The sequence below is a fragment of the Ixodes scapularis genome, unplaced genomic scaffold (assembly GCF_016920785.2).
Source record: "Ixodes scapularis isolate PalLabHiFi unplaced genomic scaffold, ASM1692078v2 PGA_scaffold7__128_contigs__length_106722199, whole genome shotgun sequence".
In the NCBI taxonomy this organism is placed as follows: domain Eukaryota; kingdom Metazoa; phylum Arthropoda; class Arachnida; order Ixodida; family Ixodidae; genus Ixodes; species Ixodes scapularis.
In genome coordinates this window covers 7,922,854-7,948,842 of record NW_024609882.1, presented here as the reverse complement: position 1 = coordinate 7,948,842, position 25,989 = coordinate 7,922,854, and the positions used below count along the sequence as shown (strand labels likewise).

At 49.8% G+C, this 25,989-nt stretch overlaps 1 protein-coding gene across 1 annotated transcript in view; it reads left to right on the top strand.

Annotated features, from left to right (window-relative positions):
* LOC8040182 (LIM domain only protein 3) overlaps window positions 1-25,989 on the top strand; it is a 55,765-nt gene that overhangs the window by 14,758 nt on the left and 15,018 nt on the right. Inside the window, exon 2 of the mRNA XM_029984855.4 lies at window positions 14,492-14,807. Coding sequence (XP_029840715.1) covers window positions 14,497-14,807 — 311 coding nt within the window. The 5' untranslated portion in view covers window positions 14,492-14,496. The remainder of the gene's footprint in view (window positions 1-14,491; window positions 14,808-25,989) is intronic.

The window sequence follows — 25,989 nt, the reverse complement described above, 5'->3', positions numbered from 1 at the left end:
TAGCAAGTAAACGTGAGTTTTTTGTTTGATCGAAATGAAATGAATCTTGAATTCCCGTCCTCCCGGTTAATACGAACAGTTTTCAGTTTCTCCGTTCTGGCAAAATATTATATTTTGCGTTAGTTCTTCGCCTTCCAGAGAATGAGGCTGGTATTTTGTATTGGACGGCAGAAGCTTACTGCCAGAGGAACTCCTCTATTGGGAACAATAGGGTTAAAATGTTACGATCGGGAGTATAAATTCGGAGCCATATTGTGGAAATTACAAAATTTCGGAAATTGGTAATGACGGTGATGGTGAAACGAAATTGCTTACATAACGTGCATTCGTGAATAGAAGGAAATATACACGTCCTGCCGCTTCTATGTTTTTTCGTTGACATTTCATTTTCCTGGTCATCATATGTGGTGTTGAGGGTTCATTTCGGCCTCCGAAGAGCGAGATGAAGGATTCGACTCCTGGGGGGTTCCTTTCGCAAAGGGTCCTCCAGGCAAGGGGGAAAATAAGCATCAATATTATTTAAATCGTCATTTACATGAGACCGGTTTTACTATGATGATTGAAATCGAACCTTTGCCGCAAAAATAATCGCAGAAAAAAAAAAGTGTTTGTTTACCCTTTGCCTATTATTTGATGCACTTTTGTCCGCGTTTGTTTTGTATTTAAATTAAGAAATCATCCAGCAAAGAAGGCTTATATCATCTTGAACACGGGCTGAAAGCTGTGGTCTTCGGAGCAAATAGGAATGTTGGGCTTTCTTTAGAACTACCATTAACTTCGTTCGTCACTTACGTAACGTCCAACTAGAAGTAAATAAGAACACAAAACAAATAAACTAACATTGCTAAAGTAGTGTACTATTGTAAGTAAATCAAAGCGCGAAAAAAAAGCAAATAAAGCTTTTTTATTGACCTAAAACCATGAAACTCTTTTCTACTATGGCGGGATTTAAAGGGACGCAATGATTTCCGGACTTGGGCCAAATATTTGTGGAAGTTGCCCTCTGACCCTTCTAAAGTAAAGAACAGAAAATAAGGTTCGCCTGTGTGTCCTAGTTGTGTAAAAAAAAAAAATATATATATATATAAGCATCGGCATTTCTGGCACTCCTCAACTCACTCCCAGTCTTCAGGGTCACACCTAGTCCCCCTCCTAGTGACGTAATTCGGGGTGCCGTGTAGCTTCCCGTGTGTTCTCTCGGAGGACGCTTCCTCACCCTCTCTCTGCTGACATTAGCGGGTGTTATGCTGCAGCTTAGAGCCGAGCGAGGTCGCGTAATCTTTTCGCCCTAGTTCCTTCGGCTGCCACTCGCGGCTGCAGGTGGGGGAAAAAGTTCGACTTTTGCTTTGCGATTGTGCAGCGGATTTGCGACAGTTTTGAATGAAGGAGATGTTTTCCCTGTCCTCCGGGACACGACAAACAAGGTAAAAATGACGGTATGGAAATTATTTTAATCTTAAAATCGTTGCACCCCCCCCTTTTAATAAAAGCTCGTTAATTATACTGTACCTTAAATATACAGTAATACATTCTTCTGCGGTTTCTTCAGTGATCGGACGGAATGAATCTGTCTTGTTTAATAATACATCTATAGTGACTAAAATCGCTGTTTTACGGCTACAGTGATTTAAATGAGATGAATCTGATTTATTCAAGTAAGTCTGATATCAATAAGTTAAATCTGACTTATATAAATTAAATCTAATTTAAGTCAAACTAATCAGATTCATTTGCAAAGACATTTATACGTTTTTTTTCTTTGCATTTTATTTTTATGTATTGCTCAGGACCTAAACTTCCTTCCCGACTACAAGTCCTAATGTTTCTGTTCAGCCTTGCTGACCTGGAGAAGTTGCCACCATCGGTAGAATTCTTCTGCCTTGCACACTGGGCAATATAAAGTGACATTGAAAAACAGGTCGATAGACCCTTCTCAAAGGCACCGTAAATGGTGTCTTTAGGGCTGTTGTAAGAGTGCTCACCACTCGTGGCGATATCAGATTTTGTGCCGGATGGGGGTCTGCTGAGGAAGGCGTAGCAAACATCGTTCTCCCTCACTCATGTCGCAAGAAAGTCATAGCTTCACGGACAGAAGCGTCAACGGAGGGGCGAGAACGCTGGAGCAATGCCACGTATGCGCTCCTTTTCACTGCAAGTGCGCCTTTGTAAAACGAAGGCGCCACACAAGACTAGGGTGCCTTCATGTGCGCTTTGCTTAGGGTGGTGGCATCTCGCCATTTTGTCTCACACGTTTATTTTTATTTTTTGTTCAGAAGCGCGTGAAAGAGCTTGGCCCTGCACGCGTTTCAGGCGTTGACTGTATTATGGCGACATTTTGATTTTTGTTGATTTCTTTGTATTTTCCCCGTGAGCGCGTGCTGTCGGCATCGGGTACTACAAAGGGTGGCATCACCCTAAACAGAAAGACATTGAGGCACCCTACACAAGACAAGATGCTCGCGTTTGCAGCATCGGCTTCGCTCCCACTTGCGGTGAAGCAAATTTACAGAACACTAGGCGCCTGCACCTTGCTTCCTCTGACGTCACCACTACAATCACTGGCAGGATAAGAACGGCAGGGCGTCCACTTTAAATGCCCGCGCTCTAACAAGCGTTCGTTGCCCTCTACCGTGCCTCGTTCTCGCGCGCGAGCTTGAAGTTCAAGAGACGCCCCTCCTGCTAGTGAAGGTGGAAAGCTCATGCAGCAGGGGGGGGGGGGGGGGGGTGCAGAAATATCTTCCTGCCGTTCCAATACTCTCGGTGTCTATGCAGAGAGCAAGTCGTCTGGTTCTTGCGCAGATGTTGCGGTAGCGTGGTCAGAAATTCGCCCAGCTCTGATTGGCTTGGATTGAAAGGGTAGCGGGTAGACATCAATGCTAGGTGCCTTGAGGTCTACCCATTTTTTTTTTCGATCAGCCATTAGGTGCCCGGTGTTTTGACATCGTCGCAACCCCTGCAAGAAGCAGGCGAACTTGCGCCCTGCATAGTGAATCCACGCAGCGCCGCGTATCCCACGTCTGCCTCGCCGCTCTCGCATCTTGTTGCGTCCCACCGTAGCCTCCTCTATACTAAAAAATCTGGCAGTTCGACGGCGGAGCTGTAGAGTGCCCGGTCGCGGATTTGGAGCGCGAGGATCTGGTAGCACGGAGCATCAAAGAGCCATTTTTGGGGGAACCTGGACGTCAGCCCACAGCTTTTGCAACGGCGAGGACCCGAAACACACTTGTTCGCACGGGAGAAGTGTGTTTCGGCGTCTTGCCGCAGCGGGGCGCCAGTCACGTGGCTCTCCTCTCATCAGTTGTGTGCCGCTCCACCTTTTCTATTTCGGCGTCCGCTTCTCGTGGCGATCTGCCAGGCTTTGTCAGTATATAGGAGGCTATGGTCCCACTTGCAACCACAATGCTAGCACACGGCGTCACCAAGACGCGCGCACGCGTCTGCTGCTTTGCCGCGAATCCTCGTCAATTTTTAGAGTGGCTGCCACCTGGGGCGGGTCGGCGAATCACTAAAGCCGGGGTCACACTGCTAATAATAATAATAATAATAATAATATTAACAATAATAGTTTATTTACCATATACATGTATATATGGTGTATATATAGGGGGTTTATTCACTGGTGACCATAGGTGTGTGTGCAGCTGCTCAGTGCGTTCTGGCGGCGATGGAGCTTCCGCAGTGCATTGGCAACTACATTCCACACATCATGATTGCCGATCTTGGGAACTTACAAGTACGAGCTGGTTCTGAGCATGCCCAGTGACCAGTGCACTTAAATATGGCGTCCAATGAGTGCCCCATGTAATACAAAGAGACAGCCCGCGAACAGATTCGAACGCGACTCACCGCCAGATCTGTGCTTCGAATGCCGCACGGCAATCAGTTCAAGGAGAAACTTCAATTCAAGGGCATTCGGCATTCGAACCACGGATGTTGCGGTGAACCACGGATATTGCGGCAATGTAACCCGGCGTAACGATTACGCAATGCAAAGCCTCTTTCGTCTACTATACTCTGTTTCGCCTTACCGTGAAACACGCTACGATGCGTTTACAGCCAATCCACGTCCGTGAACGCATCAGGGGATTACGCGCCCGTCCATCCCGAAGGTCATGTGACACTTGTGCGGCATTGCATCGGCTCCGGTGGCTCGCAGCGTCCGTTGCGGTCCATCGTTAAGGTGAAACGGAGTCGTAACGGTCGGAGTCGGGCGTCCCTTTCTTCCGAGCCTTCCATCCCTCCCCCGAGCGGGACTTGATTTGATCTGGCCGTGCGTTATCACGGCTCCTCCGACGGCGCGCGCCCTTCCAAATAAAGCCGCTTCTGGCCCCGGGGTCATGGCTGTTCCCGCGGAGCTCGCCACTTAATTAAAGTGCTAATTACCAGACTGGAACTAATTACGCGTGCGGCGATCACCCGATCCTCCTCGATGCGCGCGCACGTCGCTTCGTTAGGGCCGTCTCGCCTTTCTCGTTAGCGGGGCAAGGAAGGCGCTGCGGCAGATGCCCCAAACAGCGACTCAAATCAGGGCCGCCGCTCCCGGAGAACACGGCTCGCGCTGGCCTAGGGTTTTCCGAACCTCTGCCGGTTGCGGCCTTTTGAGAATTCTTAAAGTTTGCAACGCTCGGAGTGTCGATCATTCGCGAAGTTATTGGCATTCTTCGAGCCACCGACACACCTTTTTCGTTGCACAATGTGTTTATGTCTTTTCTTTTTGTAGCGTTAGCTACACTGGCTGAGGTTGAGCAGTTTCGCGTGGCTCCTAAAGAGCCGTGGTGCGCAAGCGCGAAGAGCAGTGACGTCACACGGCGCCGCCGCCGCGCGCACCTGGCCGGTCTGCGCATTCCAGAGGAGGGACGTCATAGCCGCGGCAGACGCGCTGGCGCCGCCGCGTGCCCAGCTGTGCGCCTCCGTTGCGCAGTAGCCAAGTCTGACGCTGCACCGGAGCCGCTTGATAGCGCCTCTCATTTTGTGCGCATAAGCTCACGTTACGTATATCCTGGCGTAGCCGAGCTAAGACACCGCAATTATTATTATTTTGTTTTTTTACGGTTGCAGCAGTTATTAGCGATGGTTGGCAGCGGATTTTTGCGTGCGTTACGTGTGGAATTGATGCGCTACGCTAAACTAAACGGAGAAAATGTCTCCGCTACATTTAACGGGAAAATGCGCGAATGTAGTTTGCGTGCAGCAAAGTGTAAACAAATAACCGGGAAAATTTTTATATATATTTTTTACAATGCTGCCGTAGTCGTAGGAATTCTAATATTTTCAAAACCAAAACGTTCATGGATGTTCGTAGTATATACAAAACAGGGGAATTTTTTTTTCAAGTAACACGTTTCTTTTGTTTTGCTCGGAAACATTATTTTTATTTTAGTTTTGCTTACTCGCTTTAAAAAAAAAAACACATTTCTTTTTCCTGGCACCAAGTGTAGTTCAGTTTTATGAAGCTGACTCCCGCTAACAAAACCGTAGATGTGGTGGTGATTGGCCCGCCCGCGGTAATGTCCTGTAAGAGAAAAAGAAAGAAAAGATTTCTCTAAAAACGCTGTCAGGCCAAAGACCAGGGAAAGGCCCGCTTGTAGGTCGACACTTTCGACCCTCTGACAATGGACTCACAAGGCGTAGGTGTAACCGAGGCAAAGGGGAAAACGTCCCGGCGGTTCCTTAACGTAGAGCCGGGAGACAAAGGCGCCGGCTCGGGCCACACAGCCGCGGCCGAGAGGACGGCGCAGGGCCAGGGGCTCCCCCCCCCCACAACGTCTCACGCCGTCGTCGTGTCGTGCCATTCAGAGTCAACCGAGCAGCGAAACGGCCAAGGCACGTTCTTTTGTTTTATTGTTACGCGTCCGTCGTTTATTAGTATTTTTTTGCCTTACGTTGTTACACCATCCAGTCGTTCTGCCTACAAAAGAAGAGGCTACCCGGTGAAGGAACGGCGGGCTTCCCCTCTCAACGCTCATTATTTCTGGGGAATAGATTCGTGCGCCAGAAATTATAACAAAGGAACGTAACAAAAGTAAAAACTTCCATATAAAAAAAAAAAATCAGGAGCGACAACAGCGGCGACGAAAACGACCGCTCGTTATGATTGTGGACTGGTAAGGGAGTAAAAAAGAAAAGAACAAGTGATGAGAGAAAGAAACGAGAAATTAAAGGAAAGATAAAAAAAGGGGGGGAAGGGGGGGTCTGGTAATGAATGCTTAGCGGGTTTAATTCAGCGCCGTGTATTTTTTGAGCCGAGTAGCTAGCCCTACTAATGGCGTACGAGACAATTAAAACGGCCGCTAGGCTTTCGTCTCGGTGGAGAGGATATCGCGCATTGTATGCTTTGGTGCGTGGCCGCGGCGCTGGCTGTGCGCCGAGCACGGTTCCACGTCGTCCGCGAAACAGCAACTGGTATCAAACAAAAACCTAACGAATAATAATAAAAAAAAGAAGTCAGAAGCAGTCGAGCCGCTCTGATTGAAAATGCCGTGCTCTTCGTGCCTGGGCGCTGGCTTCTGACGACGACGGAACGTGAGAAAGAAACAAGCCGAGGAAAAGAGCGCGAGAACCTCTCGAGTGCCGGGCAACCATAATTAACGAGGTTTTAGGGAGAAAGCTCGTTTAGCCGTAAAATTAAAAACCCCTCGGCTTCAGGGAAGAAACGAGGCAGACGTAAATTTATATTAAAAGAAAAATTATGTACGTGAAAGAAGCGTGCCAATGAGAAATCCCGAAGGAAAGAAGAAAAAAAAAAGAAGCAAAGGCGAACGGCGAGATTCGGAACACGGGCTCACGCGCGCCCACTAAAAAAGACTGCGCGGAGAAAAGCCGTAATGAAATAGAGTCGACCAACTTCTCTTCTCTTACCCCCATAGCGGTTTTTGTTATATATTTCTTTTTTTTTGCAAACATAACAAAGATTACGACGGTGAAACTAGGAAGGACGACTGAGGCGGATTCGGAAGAGAAAGTGAATGCTACACATTACATAGGCAGAAAAAAAAAATACTAAAGAAACAATACGAAAGCGAGTCTTTGGTGCTGTCGTCCGCCGCTAAGAAGAGTCAATGCTTTTGTACCGGTTAATGAACAGCGCTCGGCCAAAGCCGGTTACCAGCGGACTGGCGTCGTCGTCGTCGCAACGCGAGGAAGCTGGCTCGTTAGCCGCGATCCTGAGAACAGCACGCGGCAACCGAGCACCGAAAAAAAAACAAGAAACACAAAAACCACAAACACACACATAAACACACACACATTTTGATGACACCTTCTCGCGCTCGCGCGCGCCGATTTTTAATTATATTTAATTATAATTAGGGCGGCGGGAAGCTGGAGACGGCGTCTCCCGCCTTGTGTCGTTCGTTTATTAGAGTGGCGTCGTTTAATTCCGACGGGGGAGGGGGGCGATACTAATTAGAATGGCGAGGCTCCGTGGACGCGCCATTAATTACGGGCGACGCTGGTGGAGCGCAAAATGTGGATCCGCCGATGGCGGCCACCCCCTCCTCCTCCGCAGCAGCCAACGGATGAGCGCGGCTGATAATTAGAGTGCGTGTATGCCGGCTCCCGCGCATTGCCGCTGCCCGCTGTTGCTACAGGACGGAGCTGCCCGGGCGTCGTCGGTATACGTTAATACTGCTTGACCCCCGTAGGGTGGGCATCTTATGGGCTGCAGTCACTTGCAGGATTAGAACGGCCGGGTGTTTTGTCCGAATGCCATAACGCCTGTAGCGTTCCGTAGTGCCATAGCCTCCTCTATGCTCACAAAGCCTGGCAGTTCGACGACGGATCCAGTGGCCGGTCGCAGATTTGGAGCGGGAGGATCTGGTATTAGCGCCGAGATGTTTCGGTGGCGCCCTCTTATGGTTTCCATCCGTGACATCACGACTGAGATTTGCCTCGCCGTGACGTCACCAGTTGTTATCCTGGCTACTTACGATCAGGTGCGACGACGAGTTCGGTGGTGTGTTTAATAAGCGCAGTGGAAGCTACCAGCCATCGCAATCGGAAACTAACACCGTCAAAGTTGACAATCTGACAATGTTCATATGCCCATGGTTTGGCCAATCGCGGAAAGCTGACCGCAACGACGCTTTTGGTCGCGCACATCGCTGTTAGCACAGAGCATCAAAGAGCTATTTCTCGGGGAACCTGGACGTCAGCGCACAGCTTCTGCAGCGGCGAGGACCCGAAACACACTTGTTCGCTCGGGAGGAGTGTGTTTCGGCGTCTCGCCGCAACGGGGCGCCAGTCACGTGGCTCTTCTCTCATCCGTTGTCTGCCGCTCCACCTTTCCATTTCGGCGGCCGCTTTTCGTGGCGATCTGCTAGGCTATGGTCGCGCTTCGGCAGCGCGTGCACACTCGAGGCTCACGAGACGCCGACGCTTTATCGAAGGTAGGAAGCTCGCTTTGAAGGCTGGACAATTGAGGGACCTCACCTGCCGTTCTCATTCTGTCAATGACTCTGCGGTGTAAATTGAGGGACAGGAGGAGACGAGGGGGCGCGGTGACGTCAAAACACCGAGCTCTCTACTCACCCTCGGAACGCGCTCAAAGAGTGAGTAGAGACGAATGCAGCTATAGCCTTGCGCCTACCCACTAATCAGTCCAACCAGGGCTCGGTATTCTGACGTTACAATTCTCGGTGTATGCACTGACTCATGTTTGGATGGATGGATGAGGCTGAACCCTTTGGATCGGGCGGCGACTTGCGCCACCTTGCCAGTTATTTTTTCTTTCTAACATTTATTTATTAAAGAGTTATATATCTAGAGATTTATTCTTAAAAGCTACGATTCGAACGAAGGAGGTGCCTCTGTGCAACCGGGCGTACACACCTTCCGCCCTACGGGTCGCCCGGAAGGGAAGAAGAAAATATTCATCTTTCTCTCGATCTATGCCGCCAGTCGGATAATGTCTCCAGTCCTTGGTTATCTCCACCTTCCTCGTGTCTATTTTTCCCTCGCTATCCCTAAATCCCACCGCATGTGTTAAACTAGTCGCCTCTTCAGCTGCTTCAGGGCGAAGCCCCTTTCAGTAAAGTAGCAAGCGTTCAGCCGTCTTTTCCTCCACTCTACAGGCTACACACATCTTATCTACTTCATATCTGGCTCTATATGTCTTAGTCCGCGACACACCCGCGCTCGCCTAGAACAACAAGGAGCTCCCGCTAGAATTGTCAAAAATAGATTCCTTAGCAATGTTCTTCTTAAACGATCTCCGAATTTCCAAGGCCGATTTTGTCTGCATGCCTGCTTATATCTACTGTTTACACCGAGCCCATAGGCTTAACCCAAACAGCCTTTAAACATAAAAGCCTTTTGAGGCCTGCACTTCTTATCGCAATTACCGGATCAACGTTTGGGTCTACGGGCCGCTGTTGTTTGAACGAGCAGACGACAGTTTGGACAGCAGACGAGTTTGACAGAGCAGACTATAGCTTGATCGGTCAAATGGCCGTTTGAACGTGGTCCGCGGGTGGTCCTGACAACTTGACGGTTTTCCCGCGTTCATGTTGGGACAAAACTAATCATTCTGACGACCAGAAGTATCCGTCAAACCAATCCAAAGTGCTTCCCGCACAAGCAATCGTGGTTCGACGGTGTCTAATATTCTCTTTTCACGGCACCTATGAACGTTCTCGCACGAACCAAACAGGCAGAAACAAGACACGCCTTTCCCGGATCTTTTGGTACAGCCCCAGTCGTGACATTTTGATGAGAAGGCAGGTTTTAGTCTGGTTTCTTTCAAAATCAAGGCAGGAATGACCGTCCCGCATGCTGACTTTCGCCCACGCACCCAGATCGAATGTGCGCTCGAAGCGCACTACCGCGGCCTGACGTAACAGAGTTGAGTAGGTGTGCATACTAGTTTAGAGGGGATTGTCTATTCTCGTCGGTTGGGGGCTTGAACCCTGCGTGCGCTTGTGAGAGTTGAACATGAAAGGTTCTTCGGAAACACGAGCTCGCCCTTTCTGTTTCGGCTCCCGGGGCTACGATTCAAGTAACCTCGAGCCATTATATTTTGATCGATTGAGCGCCTGAGATAGCTCAGGGCATAATTCTAATCTTCGGCAACATGCTGTTTCTTGCCGCTTGCAACTGTTTCCATGGGGGAAAATGAAACGTTGCTTTGATTGATATGCCCGACTGATATTTCGTCCTAAAGGGCAGCTAAATGAAATTTAGAAAAAAAAGGGATAAAATGATATAACTCACTGGATCGAGGCGAAGGTAAAACAAATAATTGGTGCTGTACATACTACAGCAACTCAACAATGAGAATGTGTCTGTACCTGGGCGTTGTGCCTCTAGTAGCCCTCTACCCACTAGTAGGTAACTTACGCGAGTCTTTGCCTAATAGAATTCGTGACTACTATTTCTTGATCATGCTCGTCGGCACCTTCCACGTCTTGTGTGGACTGCGGCACAAATGTCTTCCATCGCAGTTGAGAATGAGACGTGCGCGGAAGTCTCGAAGAACAGTTAATTGAGCCTCGTGAGATGCGGAACGTTTACAATAAGTGGTTACCCTCGTCTCACGTAGGTTACAGCACCCGCTTAATGTAACTCGTAATTCTTCGGGGGCAACGGACATATCGGTTCTGCTTCTAGGACACAGGCAGGGCCTTCTCGCAGCACCGCGACAATAAGGTGCTCGGTCCGACCATCCGCGACCGGGGCCCTTCGAAAGTGTGGCGAACCGAAGTGCGGCGGTGGTCGCGCACTCGTCGTCGTTCCTCCGTCTTCTTTCGGGGTTCGGTCGGAGGAAGTGGCGACAGAAGCGTCCCTAACGAGGCGCAGCTGTCGGTGCACCGCGGCTGCTGTCAGCCGTCGGCGGCCGCTCCTCTCGGCCCCCCGCCGTCGCCGACGGGAAGAGACCGCGCTGGCTGGGCACGACTCCTCGCTGCCGCCGCTAATGAATGCCGGCTGTGCGAGTGCAGCCTCACTGCATGCGCGCTTTTTGACGTTTCCTTCCCCTTCCGAAGGCTCGCAGTGGTTAGCCCGGACACGAGATCGCCGATTGTTTCCGCTTTTCTCGAGCGAAACTTAGTGCGCGCCATCTATACTGCGTTTCACGATAACTTGGCGAACGGTAGAGGCTAAAGCCCCGCGACCCGATAAGAGCGTCGAAGCGAGGCAAGTGACCCGACGTCACGGGTGCATTTGTGTCACCACGCCAAATTTGAGGCGCGAGGCCCGGAGGAACCGGCTGTCGTCTGCTAGCCAAGAGTCGTCTGCTCCCAAACCAACCAACTTCGAATGAACGTCCGGCGCAGTAACACATCCGTCTGCTAGAATAGCAAGCACTTTGGGAGCAGTTCATGAGACAAGCGTACTCTGAATTTAACCGCGAATCTGTGACGAGTGCTAATGCCAGGGCACAGTACAATGTGCCCTGGCATAAAGTACACCTTGCGGCTGTGGCATCGTCGCCCACAGGCAGGAGCCAACTCTCGTAGTCTGGTTGAGGCCTCCAGTCTTCGCGGAACACGCAGTGACGTAATTTTCGCTGTTTCGAAAGCGGCGAATTCGGGCTCATGGTGAAAGCAAAGGAAGCACGTAACCACTGATGCTGATTTTCGCTCTAGGATCAGTAAGTATACTTGAAGGAATCTTGCTTCCAGTTTTTATAGGTACAAGATAGAAACTTGGTGACAAATGGCGTAAGAGTTTTAGGTGATTGACGCCGGGAACGCCTCTATACAAACAAATCGCTTCGCTGCGCACGGTACTGCCCTCCAGGACTCAGTCTCCAATAGGAGGTGTATAGCAGAACACGGATGGCTTTGCCTTTGTTCTGCCTCAAACCTAATATGTGTTTAACGTCCCTCTGAAAAAAAAAAAAGACAGAAACGTCTCTTGGCACGTAATTAGTTTATGGCAGGCATTTAGAAATGGTTACAAAGCAAGCCAGAACATAGCAGCACAAACTGACGCCCCGAAAGAGTTCTTTGATCCTATGCGATGGCTCCACTGACAGTATACGGTAGCCCAGAGAATGAGTCAGCACTCAACATGCAGCTCCTATTGCGCACAGTCTCTGTCACTTTCGAACGCATGCAGGCAGCTACACTTGCTTGTAGCTGCCTGCATGCGTTCGAAAGCCTTTGTCAAGATAAAAAAAAGCCGTAAAACCGACGCCTCCCAGAAGGAACATCAATAGATTCACAGCTATCGGGAAGGCACGTAATTATTTTATGGCAGACATCTGGAAACAGTTAGTAAGAAAGTCTGAAAAGATCTTTGGGAAGAATACCGAAGAAACGAGAATGTCGGTGTGTTCTTTTGATCGTGTACGATGGCTCCACTCCACCAGTGCACGCCAGCAGGAACAATGAGCAGGAACTCAATGGGCAGCTCCTATTCTGCATACTCTTTGTTACTTTGGAACACAGGCAGCCTACAAAGTGGCACAAGCTGCCAGAGACGCTCAGCTCTTCCTAGACATCGTCGGCGCGTTTCTTTGGCTTTCGCACTTCAACAATTAAATGTAGAACGAACAGGGAGGGGAAAAAATGACGAGGGATAGAATCTGAAGAAACAGCAACAATATTACACCATGTGTAGTGGAAGGGGAAAGCGCATATGCCGTTCGTCTCAGTGGACTTATGAAGCGCCGTGCGTGTCTTTGTCAAGATGCCGATAGTCGTTAAAAAAACCAACAGCTCCCAGACGGCGCAGCCATCGGGTGAGACTGTCACCAAGGTACCTGCCGGCGTCTTGCTTTTCTTCATTTTCCCTCATTTTCCTGCTTTCTACGGCGCTTCCGGTGGTCGTTCCGTAACTTCCGTTTTGTGTTGTCCCTACCCAGCTTCCTCCCCGCCCTCCGTCTCAGGGAACGCGCTCCGCACGGGTACTTTCTCTACTCGCGTGTCCTCGTAGTGTTTGTATGATTTTTTACTTTTTGTCTCGTCGACAACTATTTATCGTCGTATTTCTTGAATTGTGGCTTAAAAGACGCAAAAAAGCATACATAATAATCGCGATACGTCGGCCAAAAAAACCGGTCAGTAGCGGCCGGTCTTAGGTATGGACCTGGAACCGGCCCGCTGTCTAAAAATACCGGCCGGGCCGGTCAAAAACCCGGATAGGTGATCATGTCGTATTACACCTGAGACTGCGGTGAAAGAAATCGGAAGAACTTTCAGTAGAAGGAACAGACACGTTCTCCGTGTCTGTTCCTTCTACTGAAAGTACTTCCGATTTCTTCCACCGCAGTCTCAGGTGTAATATGACATGATTAGCTACCACCAGCTCGCCTGCACTCTCACCGTCTTTTCTCCGGGTAGGTGACAACACTACGTCTGCGATCGTCGGCAATCCCCAACGGCCACGGCGCTACAAGGCGACAAAAATCGAGCGGATACGGATGTGGTGTCACTTTTCTGTTTTAAATATAATTGAAACTAATAAATTTGTGATTATTTATTCTTTAATCATCATATCTTCCGGTTATAGATGGAACTTTGCGAGTTCAAATGCATGTTAAAAGAAAAAGGAAGCAGAACTACTTTTTGTCGCGGAGGGCTCTGTAGCTGTGGCGGTAACGAGGCCCCGTTGGCCTCGACCATGGAGTGCTATCACGTGCTTTACTCCGACACTGTTCTTAGGTCGAGGGGCCCGCGGCTTCCACACAGTTCGCTAAGTTATCCTGAAGCGGAGTGTAATAGCTGATCCAGCAAATACCCGAGTCTGCCATTGTTTGGTCGCGCGTTCTGAGCGCGTATCGAATGAACAGTAGAGCTGCGACAGCGTTCGGCGTGAGCTCGGCTTGGTTCGTATTGAAAACGAGCGCGGCGACAGCGTTCGGCAAGGTGTCGTATCCAGTCACACTCTTCGTGTCCAAAAAATGGCGCCCACCAAATTTGCTCGATGGGGATTTTGAAAAGGGTCTATTGCGGTCAAGGAGTTCAAATAAAGATTATTATTATGTTGTGCGCTCGAGCTGTTGGACGCTACTATGAAGAAAATGCGAGAAAGCGCCTGCGTCGGGTCCGTGGTAACTCCGCCGTGAAATGTTACCTCTAGTCTGCTTCAACTGCTCGAGCCCCCTTTTCAATTGTGTAGAGCACCGCTGATGAGACTGGTATGTAGCGAACTTTCTCGTTGACTTCCAGCAACGCTGTTTTTAATAAACCAATGCGCATATTCTTCCACGAAACTCATCCATTCCTAAATTTTGTTTTCTTCTTACATGTTGCAGAACTATACCACCACTCAGCGTTTATAGATAACCGTATTTGGCTTGTTTTTGTTATTTGGCGTGACGGTTTTTGTCACACTGGTCATACACTGCTGTTTCAGACAGTTTTGTATGGCTTAGACACGTTCGAAGTATACATATAAGGCAAGCATGCTTCGTACATGCCCGTGGCGCGTTCGCAGACAATTTCGTCACCATGTCTGCAGCGGGACGCCGTGTCTTTTGTATGATGAATCAGAAGTGCGTGGCTGCAGCTTTGCAATCGTCCCTACAATCTGTCGTTGTCCCTCGCAGTTGGCATGGAGATCAAGGCGGAGGTGCATCGGTGGACGCCCGAGGTGCACCGTAGTCCCGGGCTCGGGTCCGGACTCCCCGGCGGGCCCAGGGTGGTGGGGTCGACGGCGGTGCCCATGCTGGGCGATGCCCTTCCGGGCCCCGAGTGCGCCGGCTGCCAGAAGCCTATCCGCGAGCGGTTCCTGCTCAAGGCCCTGGACCAGCTGTGGCACGAGGACTGCCTCAAGTGCGCCTGCTGCGACTGCAGGCTCGGCGAGGTGGGCTCTACGCTCTTCACAAAGGCCAACCTCATCCTCTGCAAGAGGGACTACCTCAGGTCAGTTACCTTATGCGCATTCATTCTTTGCTTCTTACGAGAGGAGCAAAGGTTGGGGTAACGGATGTAACTTTTAGGTGCCTTTGTAAGTTAAGAACACCGACGCGCGATTGAAGACACTCTGCAAGATTGACTACCTCAGGTGCAAGACGGGTAATCATTCTTGTATTTCCTGATGAATCATTTTATGCCTGTGAAAGTTTAGGGGGAGGGTTACGGGTGCCCTCGTACGTTAGGAACACTGAAGCGCAGTAGAAGACACTCTGCAAAAGAGACTATCTCAGATACGTTACGCAGACTCATTCTTGTTTCTAAAGTAGTCATTCTTTTCGGGAAAATAATTTTCTTGGGGGAACGGCGACAGGTGTCCTTCTGAGTTGGGACCACTGAGGTGCGGTAGAAGACAGAAACAACTACCGCCAGCCGCGAAAGTACCTCGTCGTCAAAATTTGCACAATTGATGGGCGTTATTTAAGATGCCTTGGCGTAGAAAGGATCGATTTCATAAACGATGGCAGGTTTTATCGTCTCGAGGTGGCACAGACAACCTAGCATGAACTCGTTAGCGCAATTTGGTTTCTCCTGTCTACGACTGAAATCACTCATTGAAAATTAAGGGATTAAAATTAACGCTTTCGTTGTACCATTTCCCGGAAGGAGCACTGTCACGACGCTTTCTGGTAGAAATTACATTGCTGTTTCGTTTACGCTACGAAGCGCAAAGTGTGAAACATGCGTTTGACCACATGAGCGAGACCGGTAGCGTAATTTTTAACTCATTCCCTTTAAATGGTCACTGTAACTTGGCAACCAAGAACATTGATAGAATAAAGAACCGGTTTTATTCTTTAAAAATTGTAGTTTCGGACCGGTTAGTAATGACGAGGAAACGAGCACTGTTTCCCTTTATTTTCCGCCGCCTCACAATGCAGTCAACTGTAAAGTCTGAGCTCCTTCGTTCCTGAAACGAAACCCATTCCGGGGCCGACGTGCAACGAGCGCTCCGTCCGCCGCATCCGGCAAAAGTGCGCGAGACGCATGGACGCTTTGCGTGCACCTCACGCGCAGGAATGCGTCTGCGGTCGGCCGTGAAGCCGCCGCCAGAGAGCACAAAGAGCGCGCGCGAAACCACGGCGCTCGCGCGCGCGTCCTCGGCACGCAAGCAACGAACGCAACACCGCGACGACGCGTCGATCGACATAGTCGCCAAACCCGCCAAATCTCAAGCCTCCAGACGTGACGCTTTGCCTCTGCCCAAGTAGCCATTTGGTATGCGCGCGGGCACTTCCAACAACGCTTGCGCAAAAAAAAAAAAAAAAAAAAAGAAACTATCAAAACAACACAAAAAAACGCTCGTGAAAGGCAATTTTAGCTTTCACCACGTGCTCGAGGGTTATCGGCTTCTCGTCTGCTGCTCGGCACCGGCAAATGACCAACACGAAATAAGTCCTCTTGTGCCGGCCGACAATGTCCCACCTAGACATCAAGGCCCACACGTTCCTACATCACTGGCGGTTGCACGCAGAGCCGGCTAGCTCGCCGGTGCGCCTTGCAGCGTTTGTCGTCAAGCTTCAGCGTGTTTGCCGCTTGGGGGCGGGTCGGGGTCCACTTAACGATGACGTCATTGGCTGGCTGCGACCGATCACGTGGTGAAGTGTCGTCGTCGACGTAGTCCTCAGCAGGCATTCGCGCGACAGGAGGGGGACGGGGGAGCGCCAGCACAACGATGGCGTTGGTGGGCGCGCTTAAGTAGAGAGCTTAGATTTAAGAGAGCGAGCAACTCGTACGTTGGCAATTTGATGCCAGACTGGTCGCAAGTGCTCATGCGTTGCATCGTAGGAGGAAAGCGGTCGGAATTGAGTTTGAGAAGCTTGCAGACGATCGACGCTTGCTTCACCACCGAGCAGCTCGCATTGCAAACGCGACCCCTAAATCCCGGGACCCTGATCGCCCAGTTGGAAACACTCCCAAAATCTAGGCACAGTAGCTCGGAGCGTGAGCGTCGCATATCCGGCCGGTATTTACAAGGCGCGGTAATAAAAGCGACACCTCCCACCACGAATGCCTGGAATGGCGTGCGAGCGCGGGGACGAGGCCAGCGGCGCTGTTCGCCTTTGTTCGCCTTGTGCCGCCATGCGTTAAGAGCTCAATAATTCAGCTGGGCCGCTGCGCGTGTGTGCACCGCTGCAGCGTCGGAGAACCACGGGTGCGTCTTCATATCCAGGCGACATGCCGATGCCCGCTGATGACCGTCCGTCGGAAACCGCCCGGAATTCGGAATGCGCGCTGCAGCCTACGGTGGCCGAAACTCACCGCCGTTGCACTACTTCCTCTCTCTCGCCCCCCCCCCCCCCCCCCCCCCCTTTTTTTTTTGTTTTGTTCTTCGGCCGCTTTTAACTTACCGATGGCTGATATACAAGAACCAGTGTCGTCTCATTTGTCCACGGTGGCGCTAATGATCAACCGAGGGTGGCGCGTTCTGGAACCCCTCCTCTCTCTCTCCCCCCTTACCTTTCTTTTTCTTTTTTTGCTTTGTTTATTCGCTGTTTTTAACTTATCGATGACAAGAGGACAAGCCCAATTGTCTCTGCTTTCGACATTTTGTGATTGGGGCCTCATCGCACTTATCGGCCAATCTTATAAGATATTCATAGGCGTGCGAGGTTCCAACCAGGTACCACGGTAGTCCTAATATTAATAGGTCGAATCACGTGGTATCAAGTACAGCCATTAATTTTTTAGCTCGTGCAACTTGCTTCGAGGATGCTCTATTTCGTCCCAATTTGTCCGATTAGGCGCTCATTTTACGAGGAAATCATTGAGCCGTGTTTTGGATAAATCTCGGTTTACCGTGATAAAAGAAATGCTGGAAATGGGCTACACATTCGGGCAATCGGGGCTCTTTGTTTTATGGAAGAAAAATAAGACGACGTGTAAGCTTTTGCTTAATTACTCGACTCGGGAATTCAATGGTTCTAATCAGTCACCTTGAAAGTGGAGTTAAAAGTCGCAGACCCTAAGCGTAGAATTTTAGCGTCGAAGGTTTGTTTTCACTGACTCCATTTGCGAAACGTTGCAGCAGGGTCTTTATTACCTTCAGGCTTCAACAACAACCTTTCTGTGTTGTAGCTTTGTTGACTTTTTTTTTGTTTTTGTTTTTGTTGTTTTGGTTGGAGGGGGAAGGAACACTGACATTAAGGCATCAGCTTGCCGAACTTTTGGGCGGTTTTGTCCTCCACTTATCTGAGCAAGCGTTCTGTCGGTGAGAATAAATACCGCGGAGGCTCGCTGTCAGCGCCAGCTCAGCGAACAAGCCGTCCTCAAAGTAGTCGTTGTACGTGCGTCCGATGGCAACTCGATCCGGCCGTCGTCGGCGCGCCCCGGTTTCGCACCTGATAGGCAAATGGCGCGGTGAAATACGAGGCGCTCGCTTCGCACGCGGTATCTCTGATCACCCCGCCCGGTTGCGTCAAACCTCGCGAACCTCTGCGAACGGCGACGTTGCGAACTCGCTTCGAAATATATCCGAGAGCTTAAATATCGCTGAAATCAGTACGTGATTCCTTGGAATTTTCGTTTCTTTCTTGTGTTCGTTTCTCGCGAAGCTTTTATCCAGGTTTACTGCCTGGACGTGCACAGTCAGCATTCTTTTAAGGGTTCACGTTATCGTCTCGTTGGGATACTTGAAAGGACTACATCTTTAAAATTGCATGCAGAGTGTCTGGCGAGGAAAACGAACCGCATTTTTTTGCTTCCTGGAAATAAAATACTTAATGTGAAAAGCTCCGACCACGAGTTTATAGCGCCAGTAATAGACTGATCTCACCTGCCAGATTTTGCTACTCCACTGCTCCCGCGATTCATCGAGGGAGCTTTAGTCTTTCTGCACGTGCGACAACCTGTACTCCTTTTCAGGATAACTTGGCGAACTGTGAAGGCTGCGGCCCCCGCGACCCAATAAAGGCCCGTTCACACTCTTGCGACTGCTTGCGACCTCTTAAACCTGGGTTCCTTAAAACTTGTTAAACCAGAAAACACACTAGCGTCATCTATTGGGAAGCAGTGTAAACTCGGCGGTCCGGCATATTTTTTTTTATTTCTCGAGCATTATCCTTTCTTTCTTGGCTCGAAAAACTTTTGACAATGTTATAAACGAGCCTTTCTATGGGTATTACGCACATTTGACCTCGGAGATCCCGCAAAACCTTCGCTCTTGTGAAATGCAGTTCCAGGGTCACCGCATAGATGGCGCCACAATGTCAGTGTGTTCCCTCATTCTAAGAACATTTAAGAAGTTGTAAGAGATCTCGTCTTTGTCAGTCGTACTCGGTCGCAAGAGTGTGAACGGGCCTTAAGGGCGCCGGACCGAGGCACGTGATAACACTCCATGGTCGAGGCCACCGGGGCCTCGATACCGCCACAGCAACAGAACCCTCCGCGTCAAAAAGTAGTTCTAGGCCATTTTTTCTTTTAACGGCAATTGACCTTTTTCAGAGATCGCTGGGCGCATGCGCCGACTCTGAGAGAGGAGAGGAAAGGGAAAGGCGCCATTTTTGGTGGCTCTCTCGCCCGCTTGGTCGCTCAGACAGTGCTGGTTATGCTTGACTCGTCCGGTATTCCCGCGGCTTGGCCTCATAGTCGTCATGCCTCACCACCGCGCAGCAGAAGGTTGCACAAATAGAAGCAAACATTGTTAAAATGCCAAATTTTATGAAGTTCTTGTAGCCTTTGGCGGGTGGTGCACGAAAGCACCCGATGTCAAACACCCCGCCGTTTTTGCCCTGCTTTCAAAAGCCTATGACTAGAGTCCCCCGTGTCAAGTGGCTGGAACATCAGTTTGACGGTGGGACATTCTGCTTTTAACTAAAATACAGTAAATGTGAACAGGATGATATACCTGAAATTGGGGTAGGAAAAGGAAAACGCAAAAGGACAAGGAAAGAGGACAGACAACGTCTGCTGAGACGTTGCCCGTTTTTCCTTTGCGTTTTCCTTTTCCTACCTCAGTCTCAGGTTTAATAATATAAAATGAGCGTGTTGCTGAATAGTTACTAATACATGAAAGGATAAAATATCAAGGACGGGAACGCATACAGGACTTCTTGAAAGAGGTACTATTTCCGTCCCCGTCCTCGATGTTCCATCCAGCTTTCATGTATTCAATTTACACCAGCTCGCCTGCACTCCGACCATTTTTTATTAATAGTAAACGTGCAAACGAGGTTGTGTGACGAAATCATGCCATACCCGGTACTGAATTAAAAAATAACAGCATAAAGCTTTCCGTTCTTCAGGCGTGCTACACATTCGCGTCTTGCCACGTTAAAAAAAAAAATAATAAACTGACAAAACATTTAAAGCGAGGGAAATGAATTTAAGCCTTACGGAGACGGAACCTTGATGAAATTTCTTGGCAACCAACCGTGAACTTTTGTCTGTTTGTTGGGCCCACTTTGTCGAAGGTTCGTAAACGTGCCGAATTCAAAGATGGATTGTTTCTAACACACCGTTCCTTACTTTTTGACGGTGCAGGCAATCCTTCGCGATATCGAGACGGCCCGGATTTCGCACCGTCCGAGTTTGTTTACACATTCCCGAATACGGCAATGTCCCGTGCCCTCGCGCGGTACACAGGACGGAGAAGTGACGGATGCGATAAGCTTGAATAACTTAAGCGATCAAAGAGAGTAAAATCAGCTGGTTGTAGTAGCCGGGAACCATAAATTAAGCTCACAAACTCCGCACAAGGTGGATGGTTGGGTCGGTATCCAAGCTGGTCACCATTACTTTCCTTACATAACACTCTGCGACTCTGCTTTGAAAGCAGACGCCTTTTTTAGTTGCTTGCAAGACGCGGCACCGAAGTGACGATGAAGTGACTCTGAGTCGATGGTAAGAACCGATGCGGCGTCGGCGGTCTATCCATCCCTGAAGGTATAAAAACGAAAGAGGTCCTCTGTATCCTAGACATTGACTTTTGTTAATCTTCCAGGTCGTTCTCAGCCATTTCGAAGAAAATATGCATGCGAAGCGACGACAGAAAGACAGGTTAAGATTGGTGAAGGATGGAACAACGCCACCAGAGAACACACGCAAACACATAGACCGGGAGACAAGCAGGCCTGGCGCGGACGAGGGAGAGACGTTCCCGGAGCCACCAAAAGTGTTTCGAGGGATACCCGCGAGGGGGCGCCACGATCGTGGCTAAACTTTGAAAAAGGTCAACTCGCGCAAATCTATCTATAACGAGTAGATATGAAGAATAAATAATCACCAATTTATGCGTTTCATATACATTAAAACAAAAAAAAAGAGAAAAAAAAGGGACGCCACATATGCGTATCCGCTCCCGATTTGTTTTCTCGGTGTAGCGCCATGGCCGTTGGCAATCGCCGGCGCTCGCATGCGTGTAATCGGCCATTTTTGCTCAAAATACCGCACTGTGCACTGCCCTGGCACTGGCAGCCGTCACAGATTCGGGGCTCAATTGAGCGTATGGTTGTCTCGTGAACTGTTCCCGAAGTGCTCGCTATTCGAGCGGACGGATATGTTGCTGCGGTGGACGTTCACCCGAAGTTGTTTGGTTTCAGAGCAGACGACTCTTGGCTAGCAGACGGCGGCCGGTTCCTCCGGGCCTTGGGCCTCGCCTTTGGTGTGGTGACACAAATGCTCCCATGACGTCGGGTCACGTGCCCCGCTCCGACGCTCTTATTGGGTCGCGGGGCCCTAGACTCCACAGTTCGCCTAGTTATCCGGCCTCACGGGCACTGCCGCCTCCCTCCTGCGACCTAAAGTTATGACGACTTATTTGTTTAGTTTTATCTGCAGCGCCCAGAGGGGCATAAGTTAAACGAAGGAATAAAATTACAAAGACAACTGCAGAAATCTGCTCAAAATTACACGCAGAAATATGCATAGAAAGATACACGCAAAAACGCACAAATAGACAAGCCTGCATAAACTTTACTATAAAGGGTGAATATCAAAACACAGGACATGTGGTAATGTATTTTGAGCTTAATTTCTAGAGTAAACCGAATCGGAGAGCCTGTAGCTAGTATCGTTTGTTCCCCGCAGCTACTAACATTTTCGGACGCTTTCTTTTTTTCTTAAACCTCCCCCAGTTGTCATTAGGTGACAGTACTGTTTCCCGGCGTATATGAAAAATATTTACTCAAAAGTAAATAAATCCTGCTACGTGTGGCAGATGAACTTTCGGTACGTCTGCTTCTGTTTCGACTCAAATTCCTTCGCGACTTTACTCTTGTAAGTTTTGTTTAGGCATAGATGATCGCGAGCCTAGTTGAATGCGCATCCCTAAGTCGTTCGGCCACAGAGAGGCACTGCCGAGACGGCGGTGTCTTCTACACTTCTCGCGTGCACTGTCACATAATCGACGCCCTCGTTGTGCGCGTGTGAAGCGACCGACGCGATAAATGGTGACCGCTAAAATAAGAACCAGCGCAGACTGCGAGCGGCGTCCATCAATCAACCGTCCTCCTTTTCCTCGGGAAACGTTTCGACGCCGCCTGGATCGCGCCGTCTCTCGCGCTCGACACTCGCGTAAGCTGCCGCCGCCGATTTGGGGAGGGGAATGCTATGCAAAGAGCAAGTCGTCTGCTTCTTTTGCTGGGGTTGCGATGACGTCAGAATGACACAGAGTCCTGATTGGCTCTGTTCGAAGGATAGTGGGCAGACCTCGAAGCATGCTGCCTCGAGGTCTACTCACTATCCTTCAATCAGAGCCAATCAGAACTCGGCGTCGCTCTGACGTCACCACAACCCCTGCAAAAGAAGCAGACGAACTTGCGCTCCACACACTTGGTTTCCCCTGACAGTGAACAGCAGCGAGCGCCGTGCGAGAGTGTCGCCTAACCTTGGGGACGGGCGCAGTGACCAGAACACGCTTATAACGTCACGCCTATGCAGTGGCGCTACTGTCGGAACGGCGCATGTGCAAAGGCTTCACTTGGCGCTAATCTGGTCTCTGCGCACGCGCAGTGCCCACACCTGGTGTGGGCAAAGCGCTAAAGTGGAAAGAGTGAAGGGTTCTGTGGGAGGATCTTCTCCCGGTTCTTTTGACCCGCAAAAGGTTATAGAATAATCAAGGCAGGTGCGCTGGCATTCTGAGGTCATCACGGTGAGATCGAGCGCAGACAGCGATTGGACACGAGTACTGCGTCACTGTTCGGCCGCGTCTCGTGACCAATCAGCGCGTCGAAAGGCGCTCGGTGTCGGACTCGGGGCCCAATGGCTGAGATGACGTCATCCGCTGCGCAGCGAATGAGATTGCGGCATTAGCCGATGAGAATGCCGAAGAACCAATCACGAAGCACGAACACAATAAGCCACGCCCACCGTTATTTAAGCTGTCAGTGTCTACAGTATGATGACGTCACCGAAAGGTAGAGAAGGGTGTTCTGGGGCATCGATTATTCGGGGGGTGGCGCTCACACGGCGACGCGCTTGGCGCGTTGTCGGGTCATACGGTCGCGGCGCTGGATTCGCTCGTAGCCACCGCTACGCTCCAGCGTGAAGTGAAACGGAGTACATAAGCGCTACGTTGTTGAGACAGGTGCGGGTCCCGTCTCAACACCGCTTCTTTCTTTTTGAGAGTTTTTTGTTTGTGCGTGCGTGTTTGTGGCCACGTCGGGCTTTTCGGCGGTTTGCCGCACGTGGTGACTAAGTGCGCGCGGGGAGAAGTGGGCAGCGCTCGCAGCAGGGGATTCGTTTCCCCGCCCGTCGGATCGCCGAGCGCTTCGTCCCCGAATGTTGTCTTTCGCGGTCGCAGCCGGGGTTCGCCTTTCTCGCGCTCGCGAGCCTCCGGAGGGAGGCACGATGGATCCCAGCTGCGTGGAAATCGGAGTCCGCGGCGACGCGGCTGCGAGCTCCAGCAGGCGACTGCGTGGACTTTCTCTCGCTGACAGAGGCCGCATGGAAAGGTTATCCGAGTTGAAGCGGATCCTCGGCATCTGAGGGATGGTCGCGATGATTGTAATACGCGAAACGAGGGCTAAGTTTCGTTTTCCTTACTTGCACCCGTTTTTTTTTAATGTTTTTTTTTAAGTGTCGGTTACTAGTTATCACTTCTCGTGTTCGTGCTTTTAAACAGTGTCGTAAAAGCAACAACTACACTCAAAGTTAGAAAAGGAAACTGGAGTTAATATAGGAGAATGCATACGACAATATTGATACTGTATATGAGATTTTAATATACACAAAGGACGAAAATTACGTGAGCATGTGAACCTTTGACCCCATTTATCTATTCTGAATTTTCAAGCTTTTTTTTTTTTTATTATTGTTGCTTTTTCGGGTCCATCGCACAAAAGAAAGATTGTACCGAATCAGTTTATTATATTAATTCGATTTATTCTCGTTTCGAGTAAATCCTTTATAGATTTTTTCCCGTTTTAAATAAGGCCGCTTGTATGTTCACGCGAGAAGGTTTCATGACGTTTTGTGTTTCCAAGACCTACACCGTTTTGTTCCATTCACCTTTTTCTCGACCGGCACAAAAGAGGTAAACACGACTCTCTACTTTAAAAAGAAAAGAAAAAAGATTGACTCGTTTTTGGAATGGTTTCTTCCGTTACATTAACGAATAAATTCAAGAAATGGCGGAGAAACAGGAATCGCAGGAATACCTCAATAGTTAAAAAAAATTCTGAGAGAAACACATTTTGCTCCGTAAATATAAATATCCAACTGCTTTTGTGCAGACAAGTTTTGCGTTGTTTGAACGGCTGTATGCGCCGCAGCCTCGAGGTTGGGAGGGGCTGCCAAGTGGAGCGTTTAGTTGTCCAAATACGAACACTCGCATTGTTAAAAATAACACTTTCGTTGTTGTTGTTGTTTCTTCACACTTTTTTTTTTTTTTTTTCATGACTCGCCGTGATTGGTTTTAGAAATCGTAAATAATTCTGGACTCCCTTCTTCATCCTCTCGGGCGCAACGAAATCCCCGTAATTCTCTCTCTCTCTCTCAAAAAAGGAAGAAACGGGCGTGAATAAATGTCTCGCATGTATATATATGCACCCACACGCGGCCCCCTACCCCAGCGGCGCAGAATTCTTCCCTCCCCGACCGCTGGGCAGAGCGGGGACCTCGTCCGGTTTACGGCCCGTGGGCGCGTACGACCGCGCTTTCCGACGACGACGCCTCGAGTTGCCGCAGGTGCCGCTAATGCGCGCATAATCAACGCCGTCAAGTGCTCGCTCCGGCGTCGCAGCGGGCCTCGTCGGAAGCTACGTGCTCCGGCGTTCGACTCGGGAGCCCCGGTGGACGCAGCCTGCGCCTCGTAAAAGTGCCAGAATCATTGCCTAATTAAGGAGGACTCGGCCCAGCTCGTCGTCGCCCCGGGAAGAAGGGCCTTCTTGCGCCCGGGCGCAATCGCGGCGGCGGAGAGAGCAAGCTGCGCGCCACCTGGAGGAAGCAATTACAAGTGACTCCCGTGGCGGTGCTCATTAGGCGACGGGAGACGGGCGTCCTCGACCCCCGGGTGGCTGGCGTTGGCCGGGTAACTCGAACGCCGCCGCCGCTCGCGGGTTCCAGTCGAGAACACGCAGTATCTCTCTTAGATAACAAGGCCTAGTGCTTGATTCATCTGCGTCACCCGTTGGAGGCCAGGTTGGGCACGACAGCTGCGCTCGACTGGGACTTGCGTATTCCGAGATATAGCCCACCTACAATCGAAAACGAGTAGAAGGAAAAAAAAAAAAGAAGAGTGTGTAACTAATTTTGGGAAGTGCTATACAAAAAAAAAAAAAAAAAAAAAAAAATGTAAAAAAAAGGTAGTTTCAGATTTTGTGATCTGAGAAGTTTGTGATTGCAGTGAGGGCCGATGAGTCAAAGACTATACTGTCCTTCCATGTCCCCGAAGTTCGCTTAGTTCCCGTCGTGGCTAAGTAACACCATTTGTGCCGATGTCGTTTTTGGCGAGGGCTCTGCAGCTACTAGAAGTAAACTATATTTCGGTGTCTTTAAACAAAAAAATCTTTCGGAGGTGGGGCATCTCACGGGATATTAAGATATTTGTTTCAGTTACGTCTTTCAAATGCTTCGTGAAACCTTAACGCTTATTGCGGAAGACGTAAATAAAAGTAACGCACACAAGGTTCTAGAGTTGCCCAGCGCGTACAAAGTGCGGCACAGTAAGCCCGAAATATTCATCGCAGGTTTG